This window comes from Alligator mississippiensis, chromosome 10, assembly GCF_030867095.1.
Source record: "Alligator mississippiensis isolate rAllMis1 chromosome 10, rAllMis1, whole genome shotgun sequence".
NCBI lineage: Eukaryota > Metazoa > Chordata > Crocodylia > Alligatoridae > Alligator > Alligator mississippiensis.
Window position 1 is genome coordinate 68,877,724 of NC_081833.1, and position 21,739 is coordinate 68,899,462.

The 21,739-nt window shown below is 44.4% G+C and overlaps 1 protein-coding gene across 11 annotated transcripts in view; it reads right to left on the reverse strand.

Moving 5' to 3' along the window:
• Positions 1 to 18,992, reverse strand: part of MAF (MAF bZIP transcription factor) — a 236,335-nt gene extending 217,343 nt beyond the window's left edge. For all 11 annotated transcript variants that reach the window (XR_002090473.2, XR_002090476.2, XM_014609270.3 and 8 more), the window contains exons 1-2: positions 17,045 to 18,992; positions 7,949 to 8,010 (exon numbers count right to left, since the gene is read on the reverse strand). Coding sequence is in view for 9 of the 11 variants with exons in the window: in XM_014609270.3 (XP_014464756.1) it covers positions 7,977 to 8,010; positions 17,045 to 18,090 (1,080 nt within the window). In the remaining 2 variants the exon portion in view is untranslated. The remainder of the gene's footprint in view (positions 1 to 7,948; positions 8,011 to 17,044) is intronic.
• Positions 18,993 to 21,739: the final 2,747 nt, after the last annotated feature.

Here is a 21,739-nt window from a genome sequence, read left to right on the forward strand (position 1 = left end):
GAGCAAGCACAACCTTCTAGGCAAAGCATCAGCAATCACAACAGGAAAAAGCATCGCTGACGCAAACTGTGAAATAAAGATTTTGACTTTTATGTTTCTAGCCTTTGATCTGGTACAGCTGACATTACAGTCCTGCTGTTAATCCCTTCTTTTTTTATTTTTTATTTTATTTATTTATTTATTTTAAGCAAAGACATGGGATGCTAGGTTCTTGTTTCAGTGTAGGAAGAGAGAGCCAGAAGGTGGGCTGGACTGGGGTACAATAGGGAACCTGGAGATGATCTGCTACTGTTGGCCTGCTACATTGGTCAACCTTGCTCCACCTTTCAGCCTTATGAGTTGGACACAGGCAGTCTGTGGGCCAAATCTGGCATGGGGGGCCAGCCCCGCACACCAAATGGAGCCCACAAATGCCCCTGTGTGCTGTATCCAACCCAGTCCACTAGGTCTAGGACTGTGCTTCGGGTCCTACCCAGCACACTTGGTCTGGCTGTGGGCTGGCCCCAGGTGGGACTATATCATCTAGCCCACGAGAAGCCCCCCGCTCCGTGGGCCATACTTTGAACCCCACTGGGCTAGGGGACGCGATGTAGTTGCTTCTCTGGGAGCTGGCTGGTTAAAGTAATCAGGTATTCAACATGCTGTTTTCCACCTATTAGAATAGTATTTGGGGCCAAGCGATACAAACACAGAAGTCTCCTTGAGCCTAGAAACATGTGGGCCCTGTCTGCAGATCAAATGTAGGAGGAGGTCTGTATTATGCACAAATATGCCTCTCCTCCCTTTCCTCTCGCTGGCCTTTCTACGATCTGATGCTTTAAATAACGAAGCTTTTCTTTTTCGGGGGGTGGGAGACATGTCCCTGAAAAAATAGGTTATTGTTTTAATATCAGAGCAGATTCTGCCTCTCTGGTGGAAATCCAGAATACCCTCCACTAATTTCACTGGAGTTATTCCAGACTAACCTTGTGTAACCAGGAAGATCTGCCTTGTTGTTTCTAGCTTGCTTTCTACTTGCTAACTGTCCCAAATTGTGCCCCGAACTACACCGGTGTAACTCCAGAGGAATTAAAGTGATTCCAGTTCTGTTCCTACCCATTTGCAACAGGCTTAATGAGAACTGCGTAACTTTGGCTGCTTGTATTCAATTTGAGCTATTTTAAGTGAGGGCCGTTTCCATCCAAATTTCCCACTGTTCCTGATGGAAACAGAAGAAGAAAAAAATGCAGCAAATGCACAGGAAGAACTGGCACATAGCATCTTCCCTGTCTTGCTTGTTATTTCAAACACTGAGTTTTAGGCATCCGGCCTGCAGGCAGCCCTTACACAGACAAGTTGTCCCGTCAAGCTTAGGGGCCCTCAGAAATACAGGGTTGCAGGGGCAAGCTTCTATTCTCTAACCGATTACTACTGATTTCTATGACGTGCTTCCGCCTGGTCTTTACTTTCCTAAGACTATACAGAATGAAAAAAAAAAAAAACAATGGAAAAGCAGCACGCTCAAGGGCCCGAGCCTGCAGCCTTCAGCACCGTGTGAATCAGCAAACTTTGGGACTTACTGGCTTGCTGGGAGAGCTTTGCTTTGTGAAAATGCAGAGGGTTTCTGGTAGGCATTTGTACCAAGGGAACTTCACTGCTTTAGCGTGACAAGTAGAGCAAATTTCCTTCGTGCAGTCCAGGGCTTAATCTCAGTGACTTCAGTGGGACTGCTCACATGCTTAGAGGGCTGGGGAATCAGCTCCTGGATGTCAATAACTCTGTACAATACCGCTGCATAACATGAAACCAGCTATTTAATTACCAATCACCATGAACAAAAGGAGTCTTTATTTTGATTAACTTTGAGAGAACAAGGTACCCTGGCATCAGAGTATGTTTAAATAATTAAGCAGCGCGAGATAACTTGTCTGGAAGCAAAAAAAGGAGTAGGAAGAGGAGGAAGGAAAAGAACTAAACTCAGCCTTACTTCCCAATTTAAACCATGAATAACCTGGGGGTCAGTTTTTCAGAATATCTCAGATCAATTCAATTCTCACCTCTGCTGCCTACCTGCTAGCAAATGAACTTACTGTGCCTTCCGATAGACTGAAAAGACTAAAAGGAAATCGCATTTAGCTGCATCTGAATAACCATGGTTATTAGATGATGCGTGCAGAAGAAAAATTACCATTTCCCTTCTCCTTCTCCTCCTTTTGATTGTCATTCTCACCTCACTGGTGATTAAGATGTAGGATGCTCTTGCAGATTGTTAATTAGGTGTTAATATCTGCGAGGGGCCACAGCAAGCTTCTACACCTGAGGTCATTTCTCAGAAGTCAGGCCGTCTCCAGTGACAGTACCTGTAATTCCCATAGCTAGTTTGATTCCCACTCAACAGCTGGAGCTAGTGTTACTTTCATGTCTGGTTTCATTCCCTATCTGAAATTATATGAGTGCTAATATCTTTATTATCTTTCCTGGAGAGGTGCAATGCTTGAGAGAGTGGCACGGCGTGTTGTTCGAAGGCAGGGGGGGGTTTCCCATGGCATTTTCAAAACATTTCAAGCAAAATCTTTATGGTTAGCAAATTGATAGCTGAAGAATACATTACAGAGCTGGGGGGAAAGGTGGGAGGGAAATGACAGGACTTTTGGGTGGAAGAAGATACAAGCTCTGCCACCAATGCAGCAAACTGGCATACATTTGGGGAATTAATATAACGGCGCTGAGACTGGAGGGAAAGGATAAAGGCAGCTCGGCCCTGGTGAGCTGTGGCAGGGGCATGCATGTGCACGTGTGTGTGCGTGCTCGCAAGTGAACCCACCTTGAAAGGTTTTCAAGGACACATCATTTTGCTTCAGGTAATGAGTCATGTTATATTTTGGATGATTAAAAAAAAATAGCTTGGGGCTTTGTCTCATTTTGTTTGTGTTTTCAATCTGTCTTTCAGAAAAAGTCCCAGCTATTTGTGGCCTGCTCAGAGATCTTCACCCAAACTTTCCTTTGTACTCAGAGGGTGGAATTCACCTCCGAGGACCTGCTCGAGTGCTGCAGCGGTGCTATTTTGAGAACGTCTGTGGAACTTCACAGAAGCAAAGGCTGCACCCCGGCTTGCTGCACGGGCATGAATTTCACCCAAAGAGATGAAATAAGAACACAAGGCAAACAGAATTGGCAGCTATCTGTATAGATCATTGTGCATGAGACAGCATCAAAGAGCCCTACACATGTTTCTTAAGTCTTACAAAGTCTTTAGAAGGTAAGAATGATTAACCTCATGTTAGCATTGGGTAAAACGGAGGCATCGAGCCATCAAAGGCGTCCCAACTCTGGATGAAGGCATCGATACTACCTACTTGCGCTGCAAGCTAGACGCAGCCTTAAGCATTTTGCTGAACCAGAAACCAGGCAACTTGATCAAGGTCACACAGCAAATCACTACCACCAGACTAGAACTCAATAGTCCTGTCTTTCTGTCCCTTCATCCAAGCACTGTCCCTACCTGGAAGCATGAGGAATACCCTTCAAACGGGCAGCATTACATGGATCGGTTTCTGATCAATATAAAATAAACTGTACGGTGAAAACGGGTGGATCGTTGGCAATTGCCAAAAGTTGCAAAACCCAAAGAAAAGATCTTATCAGCTAGCACTTTAATTAAAAAGTTATATTGCAGTTAACAGCTGCTTCAGTCACACCCAGGCAAAGGTGGTTTAGGGCTTAATTCCATAATCAGACAAAACTAATTATAGGACTTTGATAGGTTTTTACCTGAGTAAGGGCTGCCAAATCAGGGCATCAACCTACTTTTTTGCTTCTAAGGACACAAGGTGATTTCACTCTCTTGTCAGATTAACATAGACCGAGATGGGACAATAAATTTTCACACTTAATGAAACTGTAAACTTTGCAAATACTGGAAGATCCTTTTTAATTTTTGCCTAGGGGGATCATCTGCACAACATCCCGTAAATGGTATGTGGTGGTTTTTTCTACTCTTTCTTGGCTAATGTAACAAAATAACTTCCTTTGGAAACAAAGCATTCCCGTTTGGCCTAATATAAATATGTATATATACGCATATACATGACTCCTATTGTCTTCAATGGGAATTTGGCCAATGAGCTTTCGTGAAAGTTGTACGGCTAATGCAGAATTTAGTAAAATATAGTCAAATTGAAAAGTTACTAATGTACTAGGGAAAATGTAAAGAGAACTCATTCTTGCATACAGAGTTTTGTCTGATTATTTATGGCCCATATTCTCTTTCCATTATAGCAAATATTTGGCCCCAGGTGAGGAGGGGGGACAGGACAGAAAGAGGAAAACAATCTGCCAGTAAGGTCGAGCTTCAACTTCATGAACTGAAATTTTAAACTGGTGTCTGACATCACAGGCTGTTGCCATGTAAAGAGAGATGATGTCATAACAAGCAACCTTATTTCCCTGTGAACTAAAAGTGGACAGGAATACACAAGCAGATTCTTATGCAAGCAGATTTCTTTTGCACTATGTGGGTGGGTGGCTGGGTGGAGAGAAGAGCAAGAGAAAAGAAAAAGGTAATGGATTTGCATTTTAAGACATTCTGGGCATGTCTACATGAGATGTTTAGTGTGGAGTTGCCTAATTAGCATCAAAGTAAACGTCTCAGCATCTACATGTGCACTGGTATTAGGCTGGAATAAACTAATAAACTCCGCAGCAAGGTAAGTACTTTTAAATACAAGTACTATCCTGCTGCAAAGATTTTTACTGTTCAGCACCACATGTGTAGATGCTGAAAAAGATGTGCCAGAATTTATTGTGTCACATTAATATGCACATGTAGATGCACCCTCCATGCATGAAAAAAACCACTTTAAAAAGTGACCTGCAAAAGGAAAAGAAAGAGATCTGTGGCCTGTACTGCTCCTTATTTTCTTCTTAGCTTTAGGGCTTGTCCGCATAGGAAAATTAAGAAGTGAAACCATACCAGTCTAACTCCAGTAGACAAACACTCTCTGGGGTAAAAACAGATTTTTCCCTTTCGTTGGTTGATCTGGAAAAGTCATCCTTGGTTGAGAATCAGAACATCTAACTCGGGAAGTATACCAGCATAACCACAGTTGTGTAAATTCACCCTGTGCCTTATGCCAGGATAACTCCCATGTAAATGAGCCACTAGGCACAAGGCCCATCCCATGATGTCAGTGGGAGCTGGGCCAGCATTGCACCTGATATAAACTGTATGTTGTCCATCTGCACTCCAAACAAGAGGATAAGTCCCCCTATTCTGTTCAACAGACACTTCATCCTTCCAACTTTTTCTCAAGCCGTCTTCAAAATACCCCACAAAAAACCCCTCACCTTTATTTTGTCAGGGGAAAAAAATGTTCTGATAATTTTATAAAGTGACTAAAAAAATAATTTCTTGCAGTTGACTTTGTGTGAGAACCTACGTACTTTCAGGGGTGCTGGTTGTAGCTGTGCTGGTCTAAGGGCATAGGCAGATGAGATTACTTGGATAAATGTGGTGTCTTTTATTACACCAACTGAATAATTGGAAAAATTGTTCTTTGCAAGCTTTTGGGCACAGGTCTTTCAATATGTATTTTCAAGCGCCCAAACCCCACCGATGTCCATAAGAATCTTGGACAGGTGAGTGGGTATAATTTGGTCCTCTGTGTGGCATTTTGTTTCTTATTGTTGAGTCCCAAATGTTAGAAGCAGAAACTTTACAGCCCCATATACAAGGAAACAGGAAACCCTACAGGTAAAAAGACTGGTTGGGGTCCAAGGCCACCCTTCAGCCTGCAAGCTACCCACTAATATTAGAAGGAGTTTGGCATGCGAATTAAAGCCAATAAAACAACCCTTTGGACTTAATATTTATCTCATAAAATGCCATAGTGTACTCAGGATGATGTTTTATGAGATACCTATTCATTTCATTAGTAATATAGCAACATATATTCAGAACATGCTTGCTCTGGAAAACTCCCAATGACTTCCCCAGGATCAAATGCGTAGAATTACAGCAAGAGTTTCTTTGGCCCATCACTGAGATGGCATTGACCCAAAAGAGACATTATAGTGACTGCTTCTTAACCGACAGCTATTAGATTCTAGTCACGTGCATAAAATTAATTGCCTGAAATGCTAAAAATATGCCAGAAATAACATAAGTCTTTCAAAGAAATCAAGTTAGCAAGAGCGCCACTGACCGCTACTACAGTCCGAAAATTCCCTTAACCAAACTTACTTTCTGAGAATAATCTAAGTGAACCTCCAGAGAATGTAAAGTATTGGAGTTTTCATATATAAGCTTATTATTCCTAATATCACAAAGAAACTTCCCCAAATTGTCCTTCTCCTTCCCAAATTCCCCATCTGACCAGATGTCTTTCTCTTACTTGCTTTCACCTGTCAATCATGTTTGTAGCTGAAATTTGATTTCTCTCCCAACAGTAACCTTAGATGAAATATTACCATAGGGGTCAGTACAATCTGAACCTTGCCATAAAAGTTTGTTAACTCTTCCAAGACCCAATATCTATTTGCTTAAAAGTAACAGAACCAGCCACTGTTTGTTTTTTCAACAAGACCCACCTGGGTTACCATAAAGTATGGGAAGGAATGAAGCTTTCCCAGACATAACGTGTCCTGTTATTGCAAATGTGAATTAGATCAAAAGCCTCAATTTTGAAGTGTCCCTAAATATTGGGAAAGAATTAGCAAGGATCACTTGCTGAGTATTTAAAAGTCAAGCACTTGTGCTAGCAGTGAGCCGACGGAAAACATATTGAACCTGCACAGGCATAATATGAATCTTCATTTGAATGTGAATTCTTATTCAAGCCGAATCCAGACGTGCTTTCTGATCACATAACATGATAGCTACTTTGAAGGGCCCCAAATAGAGTGAGGGCTCAATTCTCTTCTGCTTTGCACCAGTGCAAAGCAGGAGTAGTTCCCCTGACCTCCGGAAAATTATACCTCTTTGTAACCCATGTACATGAGGGAGGAATCAGCCCCCAAAATCTCTCACTTATGAGGCTATCCCAGGACCCAATCCTCCAGTTCATACCCAGCCAGGCTCTTGTGCATGTTAGCAGGAGTACAACTTGTTTAAGGGTATTATGAGCACGTCCTGCTCCTACTCAGAGAGCACAATTTTAAATTAAAATCTTAGTTATATTATCTAATGGAACCGAACATCGCTCCACTTTAACACTATTTCTTTGCTGATGTAAATGCAGTGGTCCATAATCTCAATTAAAACTAGAGATTTCAAAATTAAATTAATACAGGGATAACTGTCACCAAAAATGTCTATTTAAAAATTACTTAATATATTTGAATCCCTGAAAAAAAACCAACTCAACCCCCGCCCCAAACAAACAGATCCCATAGACTTGCTTCAGATAATAAGTGGATCATCTACCTGGATTGGAAGGGGGGCAAAGTGAGTAAAAATGTTATCTCTGTTATTTTCATTAGCGTTGTATATTTTGTAAATGCTGGATGAATGTGAATATTGAGAGGAAGCCCGAAGCCATCTAATATGCATTAGATTCTATTGGAAATTCCGGGTACGGATATAAACTGACACAAAGCCCCATTATTTTCATCACGATTTGAGACAGATCTTCAGGAAGATTCACTCCTAACCTCCACAGCTGGCATCTACATGATCACATTTGAAGGCAAAAAGAAAACACATTTGCAAGGGATAAAATAAGAATTATGATGAGCAGGAGACCTGCTGGTAAACGAGAGTTGAACAGACACCCATGACATATTCTTTCGCACATCTGAATGGATGCCCAATGCAAAAGCCAGGGAAGTAAACTGGAATATTCTCACCAAATGCCATAGGTATTAGCTTAAGCTTCATGTTAGTAGTAACAGAGACAGAGATAGAGAGACAGAAAGCAAGAGAAAGAAAACACACTTCTCCCCAAATATGCGAATGAAAATCAAAATGTACCTTTTTTGACCTCAGGCAACAGGGATTTTCACATCACCGATGTAGAAGATTCTCTCGGGTACCTAATTTAGTAAATATATTGAAATAAACATACCGTTACTAAGAAAGCATTTAAAAATACCATCAAATGTGTGTTTTGTACAGAGTAGCATTGTGTGCATTGGATGCAAATTTAATTTTTGAAGGTCTTGAGCAATACTGAGGAACAGCATTTAGAGCTGATGAACTTAAGGAAAAGTTTTTTGTTTTTTTTTAAGCAGAATATAGCTTTCCCCCTTCCTCCCCCACACCGGACTTTATACAAAATTAATAGCAGGAGGATCTTAGCGGTAGGAAAAGGTCTTATTAAAACAAAACACAATTTTTGTCTCAAGAGCAAATATCAAACTATAATAATTTGAAATACTTAGCTTTCAATAATATAGTTTAAAAAATCTTTCTTATTAGTTGGGCTAATGTAATGGGCAACATAATTATCAATTTCTGTACATAGTCCCATTATTTTCCAGACAGGAGTTTAATAACAAAAGCAGAGCTGTCATTTCTCCCTGCGGTTACTCACAACGTACAAGTTCAGATTGTCAGAATATATTTAAAATCTAATTTAAAAAAAAATCCACGCAGTTGCAATGAGTCTTTGGACAATAAGTGAGATAAACCAGTGAGTCAATCTACGCTGCTTAAACACGGATATTTTGTTGTGTCGCTACGTCTAGCTTTCTCTTACAATAGATGCAGTCTCTATGTACTTACACATACAGCAAATTTTCTGCAAGAACTGTATCTGCAGATACATCTCCTTTTTGTCATATCGCATGCCAGAGCAAAGAGAAACTGCATGTCTGATATATTTTAATTGAAAATAGCAAGGCAGTCTATAGGTTGACTTGGCATTTGCTTGCAAAACAGCTGTACAGCTTTAGAAAGAGTCAGCTGTACATTTTGTGCCAACTAAATTACTCCTCTGCAATGTACAGGGCCCTTTTGACATCAAATTGAACAGCATGGCATATTTAAATATTTTCATGCATGCCACTTATAACAATGTTTCCTTGTAGTGGGATATTTTACATTAGATCATTCCTATTTGGAAATGTTTCACTACAGACAGGCATACGCACGCATGCACAAACACGCTTGTAGCAGCGCAGTTTGTCCGACGATGGCTTTTCAAGCCAGCACGTCTGCCTTGCTAATCATCCTGGTGAACCTCTCTCGATAGTTTTGAAGAAAGGGGACAGTGCCTTTTTAAATGTAATATTTGGCATTCTGCCCAGGATCTCTCAAACCAAAGGACTCTTTTAGACCTTTGGTGTCATTTTGCTCACCATGACCTCTCCTTTTATGCCAATTGGTGAATCCATCCTGTTATTAATGCATTCAGTGGGGAGACAGAGGTATTCAATTCTCACACCTGAAAAGCACCCCCCAAAAAATGAATAAATAAATGTTGTGGTCAGCCTGCTGTTGTCTTGCTCAGCCTTTGATGAGACCACCCCTTCTCGAAATCACAACCGGTCTCTAAAAGGAAAGAAAGAGAGCAAGCACCTCTTTCCCAGGCAAGGTGCACAAATTCACTTAACAGGTTTATTTGACTATGAAGGCCGTTGTTAATACAAGGCAATATTCCCAGAAAGAGAGCGCTAAGGCAGGGCAGAGGCACGAAGCAGAGGGTATGAATTCAGCAAGTCTGATAGATAAAGCTTTTTTTTTTTTTTGGAGGGGGTGCATGTGAGTTACCAGCAAATACCTTTCCTCTCCTCTAAGGTGCTATTTTTAATATAGAGGCAGTCTAAAGACTGCGCTCAGGACGCTGGCCTGCCACCAACGCGGGGTTTCGAAACCAAAGGAACCTTATACCAAACCTCCTTCTAACCAAGGGCATCGCATCGCCCCCCCCGGCAAAGGGACCCTGTTCCTCCTCCCTGGCAAAACAGCCTGAAACAGGCTGGAAACTGCGCACAAAGCGTCTCGTGGAGATGCGCCCGTGGAAAAGAAAGCCAGTCGCCTACTAACACCGCCGGGCAGAAAACCAGGCTAAGAGCACTGCCACGTAGCACGAGGCCACCGCGCAGTCAACGTCACCCACTAAACCTGTGCGCCCGTGTTAGCGCGTGGGTTTTTTTTTAAGCCAGCACTAAGCTACATGAAGGTGTAGAGGAGGGAGCCAGGCTGGCTGGCAGAGGGGCTCTGGGGCATTCACTTGTTTTTGATCCCGGGGAGGGTGTCTAGGGTGGGAGACTCGAGGGCCTCTCCCTGCTGCACAGCTTGCCCCGGCAGAAGTTGGAAGAGGAGGGAAGGCAGGTGCGGGCAGCGGCAAGGCGGAGGGGACGTACCTAGGGCCGGGCAGTCCGCGGAGCTGGCGCGGCAGGGTCCGGGTCCCTCTCCCTCTGGTCGCAGGGGCTGCAGCGGGCACACATCGCATGGGGCGGGGGGTGCATTAGGGACCAGCTGCCGGACCCCCCCCCTCCTCCCCGTCCCCATCCCCATCCTGGTCCATCCGACGGCGCGGCAGCGCCTGCATCCCCGCCGGCCCCAGGGGCACTGGCCTCTAGGATGCAGCCCCCCGGATGAGGGCGGTGGGCAGCAGGGGTGGCTGCATCTTGCCGGGAGCGGGGTCTTTTTGCATTGCTGGTGGGGGGACTGCACCTCCGGGGCGCTGCAAGGGCACAGGCCCACCTGTGTCACAAACAGCCACACCCAGGCAGGTGGGGAAAAGAAAATTAAAAAAAAAGGGGGGAAGAAAATGTGCAGGGAGCCACCACGCCCCAGAGCCCAGCAAGGGGATGAGACCCTGTGCTGGGCACCTGCCGTGCAATGCCAGCTCCGGCTCCTCCAGCGAGAGCTGGCATTGCTTCCCCTCTTGCAGGTTCAGTTGGGCGAGTTTGGGAGACACGGCCTGGGCTATTCTGCGTTGCGTCGGCTCCCAAATCTGCATGCAGCCGCCCGGCCAAGGGGGGTTATTTTGGGGCCTTCTGCAATTGTTGCCTGTCAGGAACCAGAGCGCGTTATTTTTAATCTGCGGCTTTGCCAAGCCTGAAACGTTCATTAGAAAGAGCATTAAAACTGTACAGAATGCTCCTCTCTTGGCCGGGGGTGGGGAGGAAAAAAAAGAGTTCTTTAAACACCCTCCCCACCTCTCTGGGCCATGCTTGTGCTCCCCTCTGTGTTATTTATAACAAGATGTGCACTTAAAATTGATACCTGAAGTATTTGGATGCAGACAACTTGAGCGTGTGTCCAAGGCTGGGTTTTTGTTAAGGAACCAAACATCTCACATTTGCCATAGCTACCACTGGAATGTCCATGCTTGGTGGCATCCACTAACAACATGCCCTTAGTGCATTTAAAAGGGGAGAGAAAGTTCATTAAAAACCTGCACTAGTGCACTGAAGCGAGGACATTTTTGTGCGTGTGGAATCCTTCAACCCCATCATCTGAACAGGTGTCAGAAACAGTGAGCCCATTTAGTTTCTCTGATGATCTTAGTAATAAATATAGAGGATTTCCTTTCAATGCAGCACATGGTGAAATGACACCAATGTAGTTCTGGCATCTGAGCAGATAATTCTGACATATGCATAATTTCCTCCCTAAATCCAGGAAGCAGCAAGCCCTCTGTATCTGATATTAGTATATTATGTCAAATAGAAACTGGTATTAAAAATTATGAATGATTCTTGATCAAGAACTTCCTACACACTGCAGCGGAAAAAAAAACCACAGGGACATGAAGCAGCTGTGCAAAAGTATGGGGAGGGGGGGTAGGGGAAAGACTGGGGCACATTCATTTTTAAACCACTATTTTTAGCAAGAGATTTTTTTTTTTTTTTTTTAATGCAGAGTGTTTATTTGGGGAGAATAAAAATGTGAAAGGGGCTTTCTAATAAATACAGCAACACACTGCGACTGGCCAAAAAGGATTGTTTTGCTTTACTCCAAGCTTCTTCACAGTCGTGTTGCAGAGTTCAAGAAAAATACACCGGTGTCAGTCAAATATTTTCCCCGTATTTCCCTCCCCCCCTTTGTGGTCCAGTGTGAAATTTCTCGGGCAGGGCAGCCGCTGCAGCTCAAACACAAAAATATTATTTCACTCCACCCGGTGGAATCCTGCATGTTAGGGAAGAGGGTTATGTTTCATTAAAATAAAATTGAGACGGCTTAGGGTTTGGGGCTTTTATTCCCCCCTATTACACTGCACTATATTTAAGGGTGCACATCTTGCAAAGCCAGTCACATGAATGTTCTTTGCAATTTAGCTAAGAAATGAGAAAGAGCCACAGAACTGTGGCAGAAATAGGCCATTGTTAATGAGGTGGAGATTAAGAACCAAGTATCCCTTTTGACATACAGGGCCAAATTCTCTTAGGCAAGGCTCCCATTGACATCCGGAGGAGATGTGCCTGCCTAAAAGCGAGGGAGGGCTATAGGAACCTGTTCAAGCCAATGGGAATTTTACCCCCAAGAACAGGGAGCAGGGTCAAGGCCAGAATCCTGCAAGCCCGAGTGAGAAATGAATGCCGGTTATACAGAGCAGAACGGCACCAGTTCATTCTGCTGCAAAGGTGCGATCTCCTCGGAAATGGATCATGCAGAGCGTCCCCAAAGCTGGCTTGCCTGACTGGGTGTTAAACCTCCCAGGTGTATTTTTTCCCCTTTAGTTGGACTGTTGCAGTGTTTGTCCCAGGCTTAAATCCACATGCAGCTTTGAAGAAGACCAGGCCTTTTTCATCTCCCCCTCAAAAAAACGAACAAAAACCCTGCTGAAGTGTCAAGGATCGTCAGCTAAGCCAGCCTTTTGCTGCTGCTGGGTGTACTTTCCCCTCCATCACTGCCTTTCTACATGGAAGGAAATTTAATGAAAACTTTATCTACAGGGATGCACTTGAAAAAAACACCCCTCAAGAAGCAGCCCTGTTTCACTTGCTCACTAATGCTCTCCTAGGACTTGAAATACTACTGCAAACCTAGTAGCTCCTGCTAACTTCTCATGTCATGCCAGAACTGGGGAGGGGGGGAAGGGGGCTCACACTGTGCCAGGGACCAATGCCACCTACCAGGGGCTTGCTATACTTTTGCCTCTGAGCTTCAGCAACTTGCTGAAACCCAAAAGCTGCTTTTAAAAGGGAAGGTGCAAAGGGGACTGAGCATCGCCAGGCCTGCCTGGCAACCCTTGGGAAAGCTGGCTGCACAAGAAGGAGGGGGAGGGAAGAGGCAGTAGCTTGGTCCCTAAAAAGACCCCAGAAACCAGTGGGTATGAACAGAGGTTTGGACATTTCAAGGGGGGGGAAGGAGGGAGGCTGGGGAGCTGCTATCTGTCTGAGAGCAGATAATTCTCTGAGCAGCCGATCGCTGCCAGTTTACCCACGGATTGCACATTAACCCGAACAGGGAGCTCGAATTAACCAGAATCTGGAGCTCAGTCCAACGGTGGTGGAGCGAGGGCTGAGATGCCAAAGGGCGCCTCGCTGGCTCCATGTGTGGGTGCAAGGGGCAGGCCTGCCCCAGCATCGAGGCCAGGTCCGCACTTGCTTGGCTCAGCCAGCGTGCTTGGGCTTGGTGTGCCTGTGGTCCCCACCTCCGTCTCCCACCACTGACTTCAAGCGGAAATCAGTGAATGGGACACTGCAACCTGTTGTGTGTGGAGGCATCCGGCCTCCTTCCCTTCCCTCTGGCTGAGGGTCGGATCCTGCCGCCCTGAGGGGGATTCCTGCAGGGGATGGACCCCAGCAGGTTCTCACTTGTGTCATGCCACTTGCTCCATTAGTTGGGACTCAGTTTACAATCTGAAAGGAGATTGGGGTGGGGGGATTGCAACCAGCACTGGTTTTAGGTTGGTTAGCAGGTTAGAGCCGTAGCCTGGCTCTCGAGACAAAACCCACTAGGAGGGCTGTAACATGATTCAGGGAGGCCTGAGCTTTTCCAATCAACTCCCAAGTGAATCCTCTCCCACTACTGGGGAAGAGGAATGAGTCCAGTCTGGAAGCTGCCTTTAAACCAGCTTGGCTGATGGTTGTTCTGCCCTGTCCCAGCCACAACCTGCAGCACTGGGACCCTTTGAGGGACTAAGCACTGTGCACAGAAAAGCCACCCAAAGGAAACCCTGGGGTCTGACTGGCCAGGACAAAGAACTTCCCCAAGCTGGAAGAAGTCCTTCGGCTTGGTTTTTTGCCCCCTGTTAAGTTCCTAAGAAACTGGCCTAGGCCTGTGGCTAAAAGGAAAACCACGGTGTGGAGGGAAGTGGAGAAAAGTAAGGAAAAGAACCAGATATCTGCACCATGGCAAGACACTCTCCCTATGCTTAAATGACTATGTGACAAGAAAAACCTGATGCCGTGTCATCTCGTAGTGCACACAGGCGTGCCTAGCTTGGATCAGATGATAAGAGGATGTGAAGTTTTTCCTTTCACTTCACTCCATCATAAAACAATCAAAATATAGGGCCCTACCTTGTCATCAAGTATTTTTTTTTTTTTAAGTTGACCTTCCCTTTGAGATCGTCTCGAACACCGATGGCATGATATGAGTCACAGGAACCGAGGTCCTCTCTCATTACAAAACTAAGAAGTTAGAACAAACACCTGAAAGCTCACATTTTTCACCTACCTGCCAGATAACCCATCTCTAAATGGTGACAATTTTCCACTCCACATAAAACTAACCTCCAGTTTCTTCCTTCCTTTCTAGCAGTGGGCTCAACTAATATGCATCAACATCACCCCTTGGCAAATGTTTCAGGGGCTGCTTTTAGAGTTGGTTAACTTTAAACTACACACTAAGAAACCGAGTACAGAATCAAAAAAAAATGCAGTTTATTATTGTAGATTATTCTCTCTTTTGATATAACCATAGAGTTGAAAATGAAAGAAAAGCACATAGGAACATCACACGTGGTTAGTTAGTAACTCAAGATATAAAACAATTTTGCACAGCAAAATATGTAAAAGAAAAAAAGTAACTGACAAGATTTTTTTATATTTATTGTGGTAAGATTTACTTTCCATTTTTTTTTAAAAGACAGGATATCAGTCCCTGAAAATAAAATTTACTGATTATTGCCTTTAAAACTGTGGAATTTTTGAAGTTACAGAAAATCCAGTTCTGCACCACAATACAACTGTAAAAAAATCTGCATCATCTTAAAACTGTGCAGTAATGCCAACTTTCTAACTGCATAAATTGTATTAGCGTTCTAAACAGGTTTGTAATTTTGTTTGTATTATATGCTTGCAGGTTATATCTTAGTGCAATTCAGTCCCAAATACTTCAATTTTGAAAAAAACACCCATACATTTTGAATGTAAAATACCCCTATAGATATAAACAGGGGTGCCTCCCCCTTGTAATACTTTGGTTTTCAAATACAGTCAGTGGTATAGCAAGGACTACATATACCCAACTTATATTTAAGTTGCAAGCACATGCTGCAAAAGCTACTTTTTTAAAACAGTCCCGTTGCAAATTCTACCCCCTTTACATCACGACAGTAAACAATTTAGTGCATCAATCTTTTTCTTTTTAAAAAAATCTACATCTAAACAGACCTAACTCTTTCGAATTTATCTATAACATTCCTTTATCTGTAGCATACATTGTAACTGGGCTAACAGATGATAAAAACTAGAATTAAATTATATACTAGGAACCCAGAGCATTCCACATTTGACAATGACCCAATGCAAAAGGGGAAAAAAAAGAAAAGAAAGAAAACGGGGCAGAACACTTTAAAATAAATTTTAGACTGCTTTAGGCAACAGCATGGTTCTGATGTCCCCAGACTGGGACGTGATTTTTAAAAACATCTTTGCAAAGTTCTTTTTTTTTTTAATTTTTTTTTTTTTGCCACATCAGGTTATCAAAATCCATTCTGGCAATTTTTTTTTTAAGAGGGAATGCTTCAGTGCATTTAAAAGGAAGTCAGAAGTTTTGAGTAACTCAAAGCAGTTTTAGAGCAGATGCAAACTTTAATGGAGAGGAAGAGGAGGAAGATCAAAGGTTGCACTTTTTTGCTTTCAACTCAAAAAAGTGATGAGGCAATAAAACAAAAGGATGAATGCCATGCCATAATAGTCTCCAAAAGTCCATTTCCAAGCAAAAGAAAAAAAAATAATTATACCTTACATGACCAGCATGCAGGGTTTTCTTATTAATATAATGTCTCTTTTTTCATAGTCTTTCGAAACAGTTATAGTTCATTGTTGCTAAGACAAAATAGCAAGCATAATGCATGAGATGAGGATGAGATTCTAATGGCAGACTAAAGTCTCACGTTTGGCAGATTAAGGCCAAAACTCACATGAACACACCGAAGGTTGATGCAGGCTTGATTTTGGCAGGTTGATCTAGGCATACCTCTAGTTTTGCACAACAACGCTAAAAACTGATGGAACTCAGCAAGCTGGAGTCTAAAAATTTCACATTGTTTTTTGTCTTGTTTTTTCTTTTCTTTTATAATTTTTTTTGGTTTTTTTTTTCTTGGTCTTTTTTTTTTTTAGGGTTGGTCTTTTTTTTTTTTTTTTTTGCACAGCTCAAATCTCACCTGAAGAACTCAGGATGGCAAAAAAAAAAAAAAAAAAAAGAAAAAAGAAAAAAAGAAAAGATAACTGACTTTTGTTTCGGACACAGCAAGCTCCAAAGGAAAAAAAAAAACAAAAACCAACTAACTCATGAACTTAAAAAAAAAAAAAAGAATGTGGATGGCAGGTTTCAAAGAAGAGCAAGCTTCATATGAAGAACTGAGATGGATCTTTCCATTAAAAGATAAAAAAACCCAAAACAACAACAACACACACATAGGAAGCCCCCACAAAAAATATGTATAAAATAATAATACTAGAAAAGAAACTCATGTAGAACTTGCAGGTTGGCCAACCAGGAGCCAGCCCACCTTAAAAAAAAAAATAATAACTTTGCTCTTTTTTCTTTTTTTTTTTCTTTTGCTGTCAAATTTTTTTTTTTTTTTGAGTTAAAAAAAAAACACAAGGTGGCCCCGCTGGTTCATCTAGGAGCCCCCAGGTACAACTCACAGGGAGAACTTTTTTTTTTTTTTTAATTTTTTTTTTGTCTAGTTAAGGTGGCAAGGCTGTTGGGACTCACATGAAAAACTCTGGAGAGGAAGGGTTGTCGCTGCTGGATCCGTTTTCTCTGAAGCCATTGCTGACCAGCTTCTCGTATTTTTCCTTGTAGGCGTCCCTCTCCCGGACCAGCCTGGAGATCTCTTGCTTGAGGTGCTCGACTTGCTGCAGCAGCTGGTTCTTCTCGGACTCCAGGACGTGCCTCTGCTGGACCCTCTTGAAGCGACAGGACTGGGCATAGCCCCTGTTTTTGAGGGTCCTCCTCTTCTGTTTCAGCCGGATGACCTCTTCCTTGCTCACCCCCCGGAGCTGCCTGTTCAGCTCCCGCACGGACATGGTCACCAGCTGCTCATCCGAGAAGCGGTCGTCGAAATGCAGGCTGCTGCTGTGGTGCTGGTGGTGCAGACCCCCGCCGCCGCCGCCGCCGCCTCCCCCGGTGCTGCTGCTGCTGCTGCTGCTGCTACTGCTGCTGCTGCTGCTGCTGCTGGACTGCCCGCTGCCCGGCGGCGGGTGGTGGTGGTGGCCGCCCGGGTGGTGGTGGTGGTGGTAGTGGGGGGCCCCGTTCTGCGCCGCGGCCGCCGCGATCACCGCGGACACCACGGCGGCGGCGGAGCCGATCTCTTCGCCGGGCATGGAGCCCCCGGAGCCGGCGGCCAGCTGCTGCCCTCTAGCATAGCCATCGAAGCTGCTCTGGAGCGGGTGGTGGGTGCTGTTGATCAGCGCTTCCACCGCGTCCTCGGGGCTGAATCCCAACGCCTCTGGGTTGAGCTGCTGCGGGTAGCCGGTCATCCAGTAATAATCTTCCAGGTGGGTCTTCTGGTCCGTGCCAGAGCCCGGGCTGGGCGCCGAGAAGCTCGGGGAAGGGGGCACCGAGCTGCAGGGCGTGCTCATCGGGGTGGAAGAGAGGGATCCCCCAGCGATCAAGCGGCCGCACTGGCTGATAATGCGATCGGTCTCCACCGGCTCCTTTTTCACTTCAAACTTCATCAGATCGAAGTCATTAACATATTCCATGGCCAGGGGACTGGTGGGCAGGTCGGAGTTGCTCATTGCCAGTTCTGATGCCATCCTTTTGCTGCTGACAGTCCTCCAGAAAGGGTGCACGCCAGGAGCGAGGGGGCTGCTCGGAGTTGCCGCCGGGTGAGCCAGCTTGATGATTTGCGAGGGCTATTTTTCCTCCTCTCTCTCTCTCTCTCTCTCTCCTCTCTCCACCAGCCCCTTGCAAAGCCGCGCTCCAAATTGCACCGCTGCTTCTCGCTCCCGCTTCTCCTTCGCAGAGTCTCGGAGACTGATGATGCATCAGCCCCGAGCGCCTCTTTCTAGTCGCCTTTTTGCATCAAGGTTGGAGTCTCTCGCAGCTGTTGCTGCAAATAAGGTTGCTTGCTTTTTTTTTTTTTTTTTTTGCTCGGTGGTGGTTGGTTTTTTGGGGGTGGGGGGGTTGGTATTAGTCTTAATTTTTTTTTTTTTTTGGTTATTTTTAACACTTCATCCTTTTCCTCGGGTCTTTTTTCATCCCAAGTGCAAAGCCAGGAGAGGTTTCATCGGGGAGAGGAGGGGGGGGGGAAGAAAAAAAAAAGAGGAGGAGGAGGGAAGGAGAGACACACACACGCGCAAAAAAAAAAAAAGGAAAAAAAAAAGGAAAAATTCAAAAAAAAAGGAAAAAATAATAAGGAAAAAAAGGCAACGTGGTCACTCGAGTCGGAATAATCATGAAAAGGGGGTGAAGGAAAAAAAAAAAAAGGAAAAAAGAAAAGGGAAGAAAAAAAACAACACAAAAATCAAAACTCTCCAGCCCAAAGCTACGGCGAGAAGATGAAAAATATTTTCAAAAGGTTTCATCCGGCCGGAGAGTTTAAAAGCATTGCTGAGTTTTATAGCGGTCTTGACGTCAGGCTTCAAATGGGAAATGGACTCCGCGGCCGGGCCAATGGGCGGCCTCGCTCCCGGCCCTCATTAGCATAATAGTATAGAAACAAGGAAACTTTTCCGAGCTGTCAATCAGCGGCAATCAGCTGACTGTCAGCTGGGAGGGCCGCTTAACCCCTGCGCGCCCGGCGCCGCCCCCGGGCCCCTCTCCCGGGTCGGGTGTGCGGGCCGGGGCAGAGCTGCCTGAGCCCCGCACTGCCCCAGCCCCAGCCCCTGGCACTGGCTTTGGCACTGCTGCTGGCATCCCCCCTCCACCCCAGGACGGCTGCCCCTGGTGCCATCTCCTCCTGTGTCTTTTGACTTTTTTTTCCCCTCCTGGGGAGGGTGGGGGGAGAGGAGCTGGCTGGGAAAACTGAAAGCAAAATAAGTGAGTGCATTTCCACCTCGACAGCGACACCTTTCGGTCAAGGTCAGTTTCAAGTTGATCCCTGGCCAGTTTTGCAGAGAGGAATTAAAAAAAAAAAAAAAAAAAGCAAAAAAAGCCAAGTCCTGGAGCTGGGCAACTCCCCACCCCTTGCCACCCGCTCTGCCCCCAGGGCGGGCATCCCCCAGGCTGCTTCTGCCACAGGACCGCTGTGCCACCCTGCCCCGGGAGAGGCTGTGCTGCACAGGGACCCGGGGTGACCGGCTGGAGGCAAGAAGAGCAGCATCTTTAAAGCTGCCAGCCTTGATTTTCAAGGGGCTTTATGGCAATATCAATAGAATTAAAGTTCCTTGTAATTCCGTGATAAATGAGATGTCTCTAGTAAGTAAGATTAAGTGCCGCGCTATAAAGTTGTTTATCTGAAAAGTAATTCTCAGAAACCTGACTTCTGACACTTAGTCATATATTAAACCAGCTTCTTGAACATTGCACTCCAGAACCTTTCTTCTCCTCGTCTGGCTCACCCAGTCCCTTCCCCGCTCGCCATGGCTATTTATAACACCACCTAGAATATTACTTAGAGGGTGCAGGACTTTTTTTTCCCCCCGGATGGTGGAAATCGTCATTTCCAAAAGCCAAAGAATCTCTTCTTCCCACAATGGCTACTAGCCTGACAAGAGATAATATCTCCGGCGTGTGCCCTTACTGATTATCAGCCCCATGATGAGTTGGTGAAAGTCAGGTTGTGCCCTCAGCCCCACTTGAAAGAAGTTTGGCATGCCACAAATGTAAAGATTACTCAGTCCAGACATGGACACACGAGTGTTTTAGAGAACTGTTATACAAGCAAAGCTCCACCACCAGCACACACACACACACACACACACACACACACACAAGCTGTGGTTGTCTGTTAGGTATAGCTTAGAAATTCATATTTACAACAAAAGTGAATACAACTTCATGATTCAGGCTTGCTACCCTGTGCTTTCTGACATGGTTGGAGCCATCAACAAAAGTTAGGCAGGCTCGTAGCATAAATCCCCAAAGGACAATCTAATTCCCTGTATTTGCTTTCTTCTTGAGCAAGATGAATGAGTTACAGTATATCACTTAACGTTCTTACCTGGGTGAGACATAAAATGTGGGTTAATATTTTTAAATGAAAAGGTTATTGCTTTGCAGAATTTACAAGTGGAGTATTTCACTGGCCCCTTCGATAGATGTCGGAGGAAATATGTCTTTAGACTCATAAACTAGTTTGTTTAGACATGAACATTTAAAGTGCTACATTTGCAAAGGAGTCCACTCCAAACCACAGACAAACGAGCGGGGAATGGTGAGAGTGAAAGGGGCACCCTCTGTGCTGCAAAAGGGACTGGAGCTCTGCTCTGCTAGAATATCACATACAATTATTAGTTGTACAACACTGTCCTTGTACACATCTGACTGCTATGCCACAATGTTTCTGCCATGCAGCACACGGGGAAGGGGGGGGAGGGGGGGCATTATTAGCAATTTCTGGATAACCTTCAAAAGCAGCTTGGGGTTTTTTTGGACATTGTTGGAATCATCAACAAAAGTTACACAGGCAAAAACCTCCACCCTGCAGTATATAATTCTCATTTTAGGAGTATTTTTCTTTATTATTTGGCTATTCACAATGGGTGTCTAAACATTTACAGTCCTCTATTAACAGCGTTTCTTTGCTAACAATTGCACACTTTCATTTCAATTAGAGCTATTCAGCCTTCAGTTTTTCTACAATTATTGCAGGCCAAATTCCCCCAGACTGCTCCCTTTTCCCTAGCCCTGTTACAATCCTGTCCTACTCTCCAAGCAGAGTAAAATCGAGACGGTTTTTTTCCTATTCTCTTGATCACTCTTAGGGATCTCTGTCGAACGGTGTAATTTAGAGCCCTGTACACTAGTTGTTATTGACCTGGTTCACAAGCTTTCTGAGACTGATGTATTTTTACTGCAGGAGGCTATTTTTGTTTGACAAGCCATGCACTGGAATGTGAAACATTAACAATCAAAATGCACACAAATTGCACAACACTAGTACAGGCTTTACAAGTGCACATGAAAAATGTTCGGATCGGCACGCAGTCTGCGTGTGTTTGGGTGCATGTGTACCAGCAAAGGTTTAGAACGAAAGTAACATGCGTGTTGCCAGCTGTATTGACTGGAGGTGCAATTTGTTATAGCGCGCACAGATCCAGAACAAACATTAAGTAAAGTTACTGCACCTCTTGTTTATCTAGTGCTTTATTTTATGGTGCAGAACTAAGAAGTGTCCACTGAATTTAACTATGAAACCAGCCAAATTGATTTCAGAGAGACTTCCTCAGACTAACAGAATGATAAGGCATAAACTGTTCTTAGGTGCGGTGCTAGATAAATCCTTTTAACAGTCTTCAGATC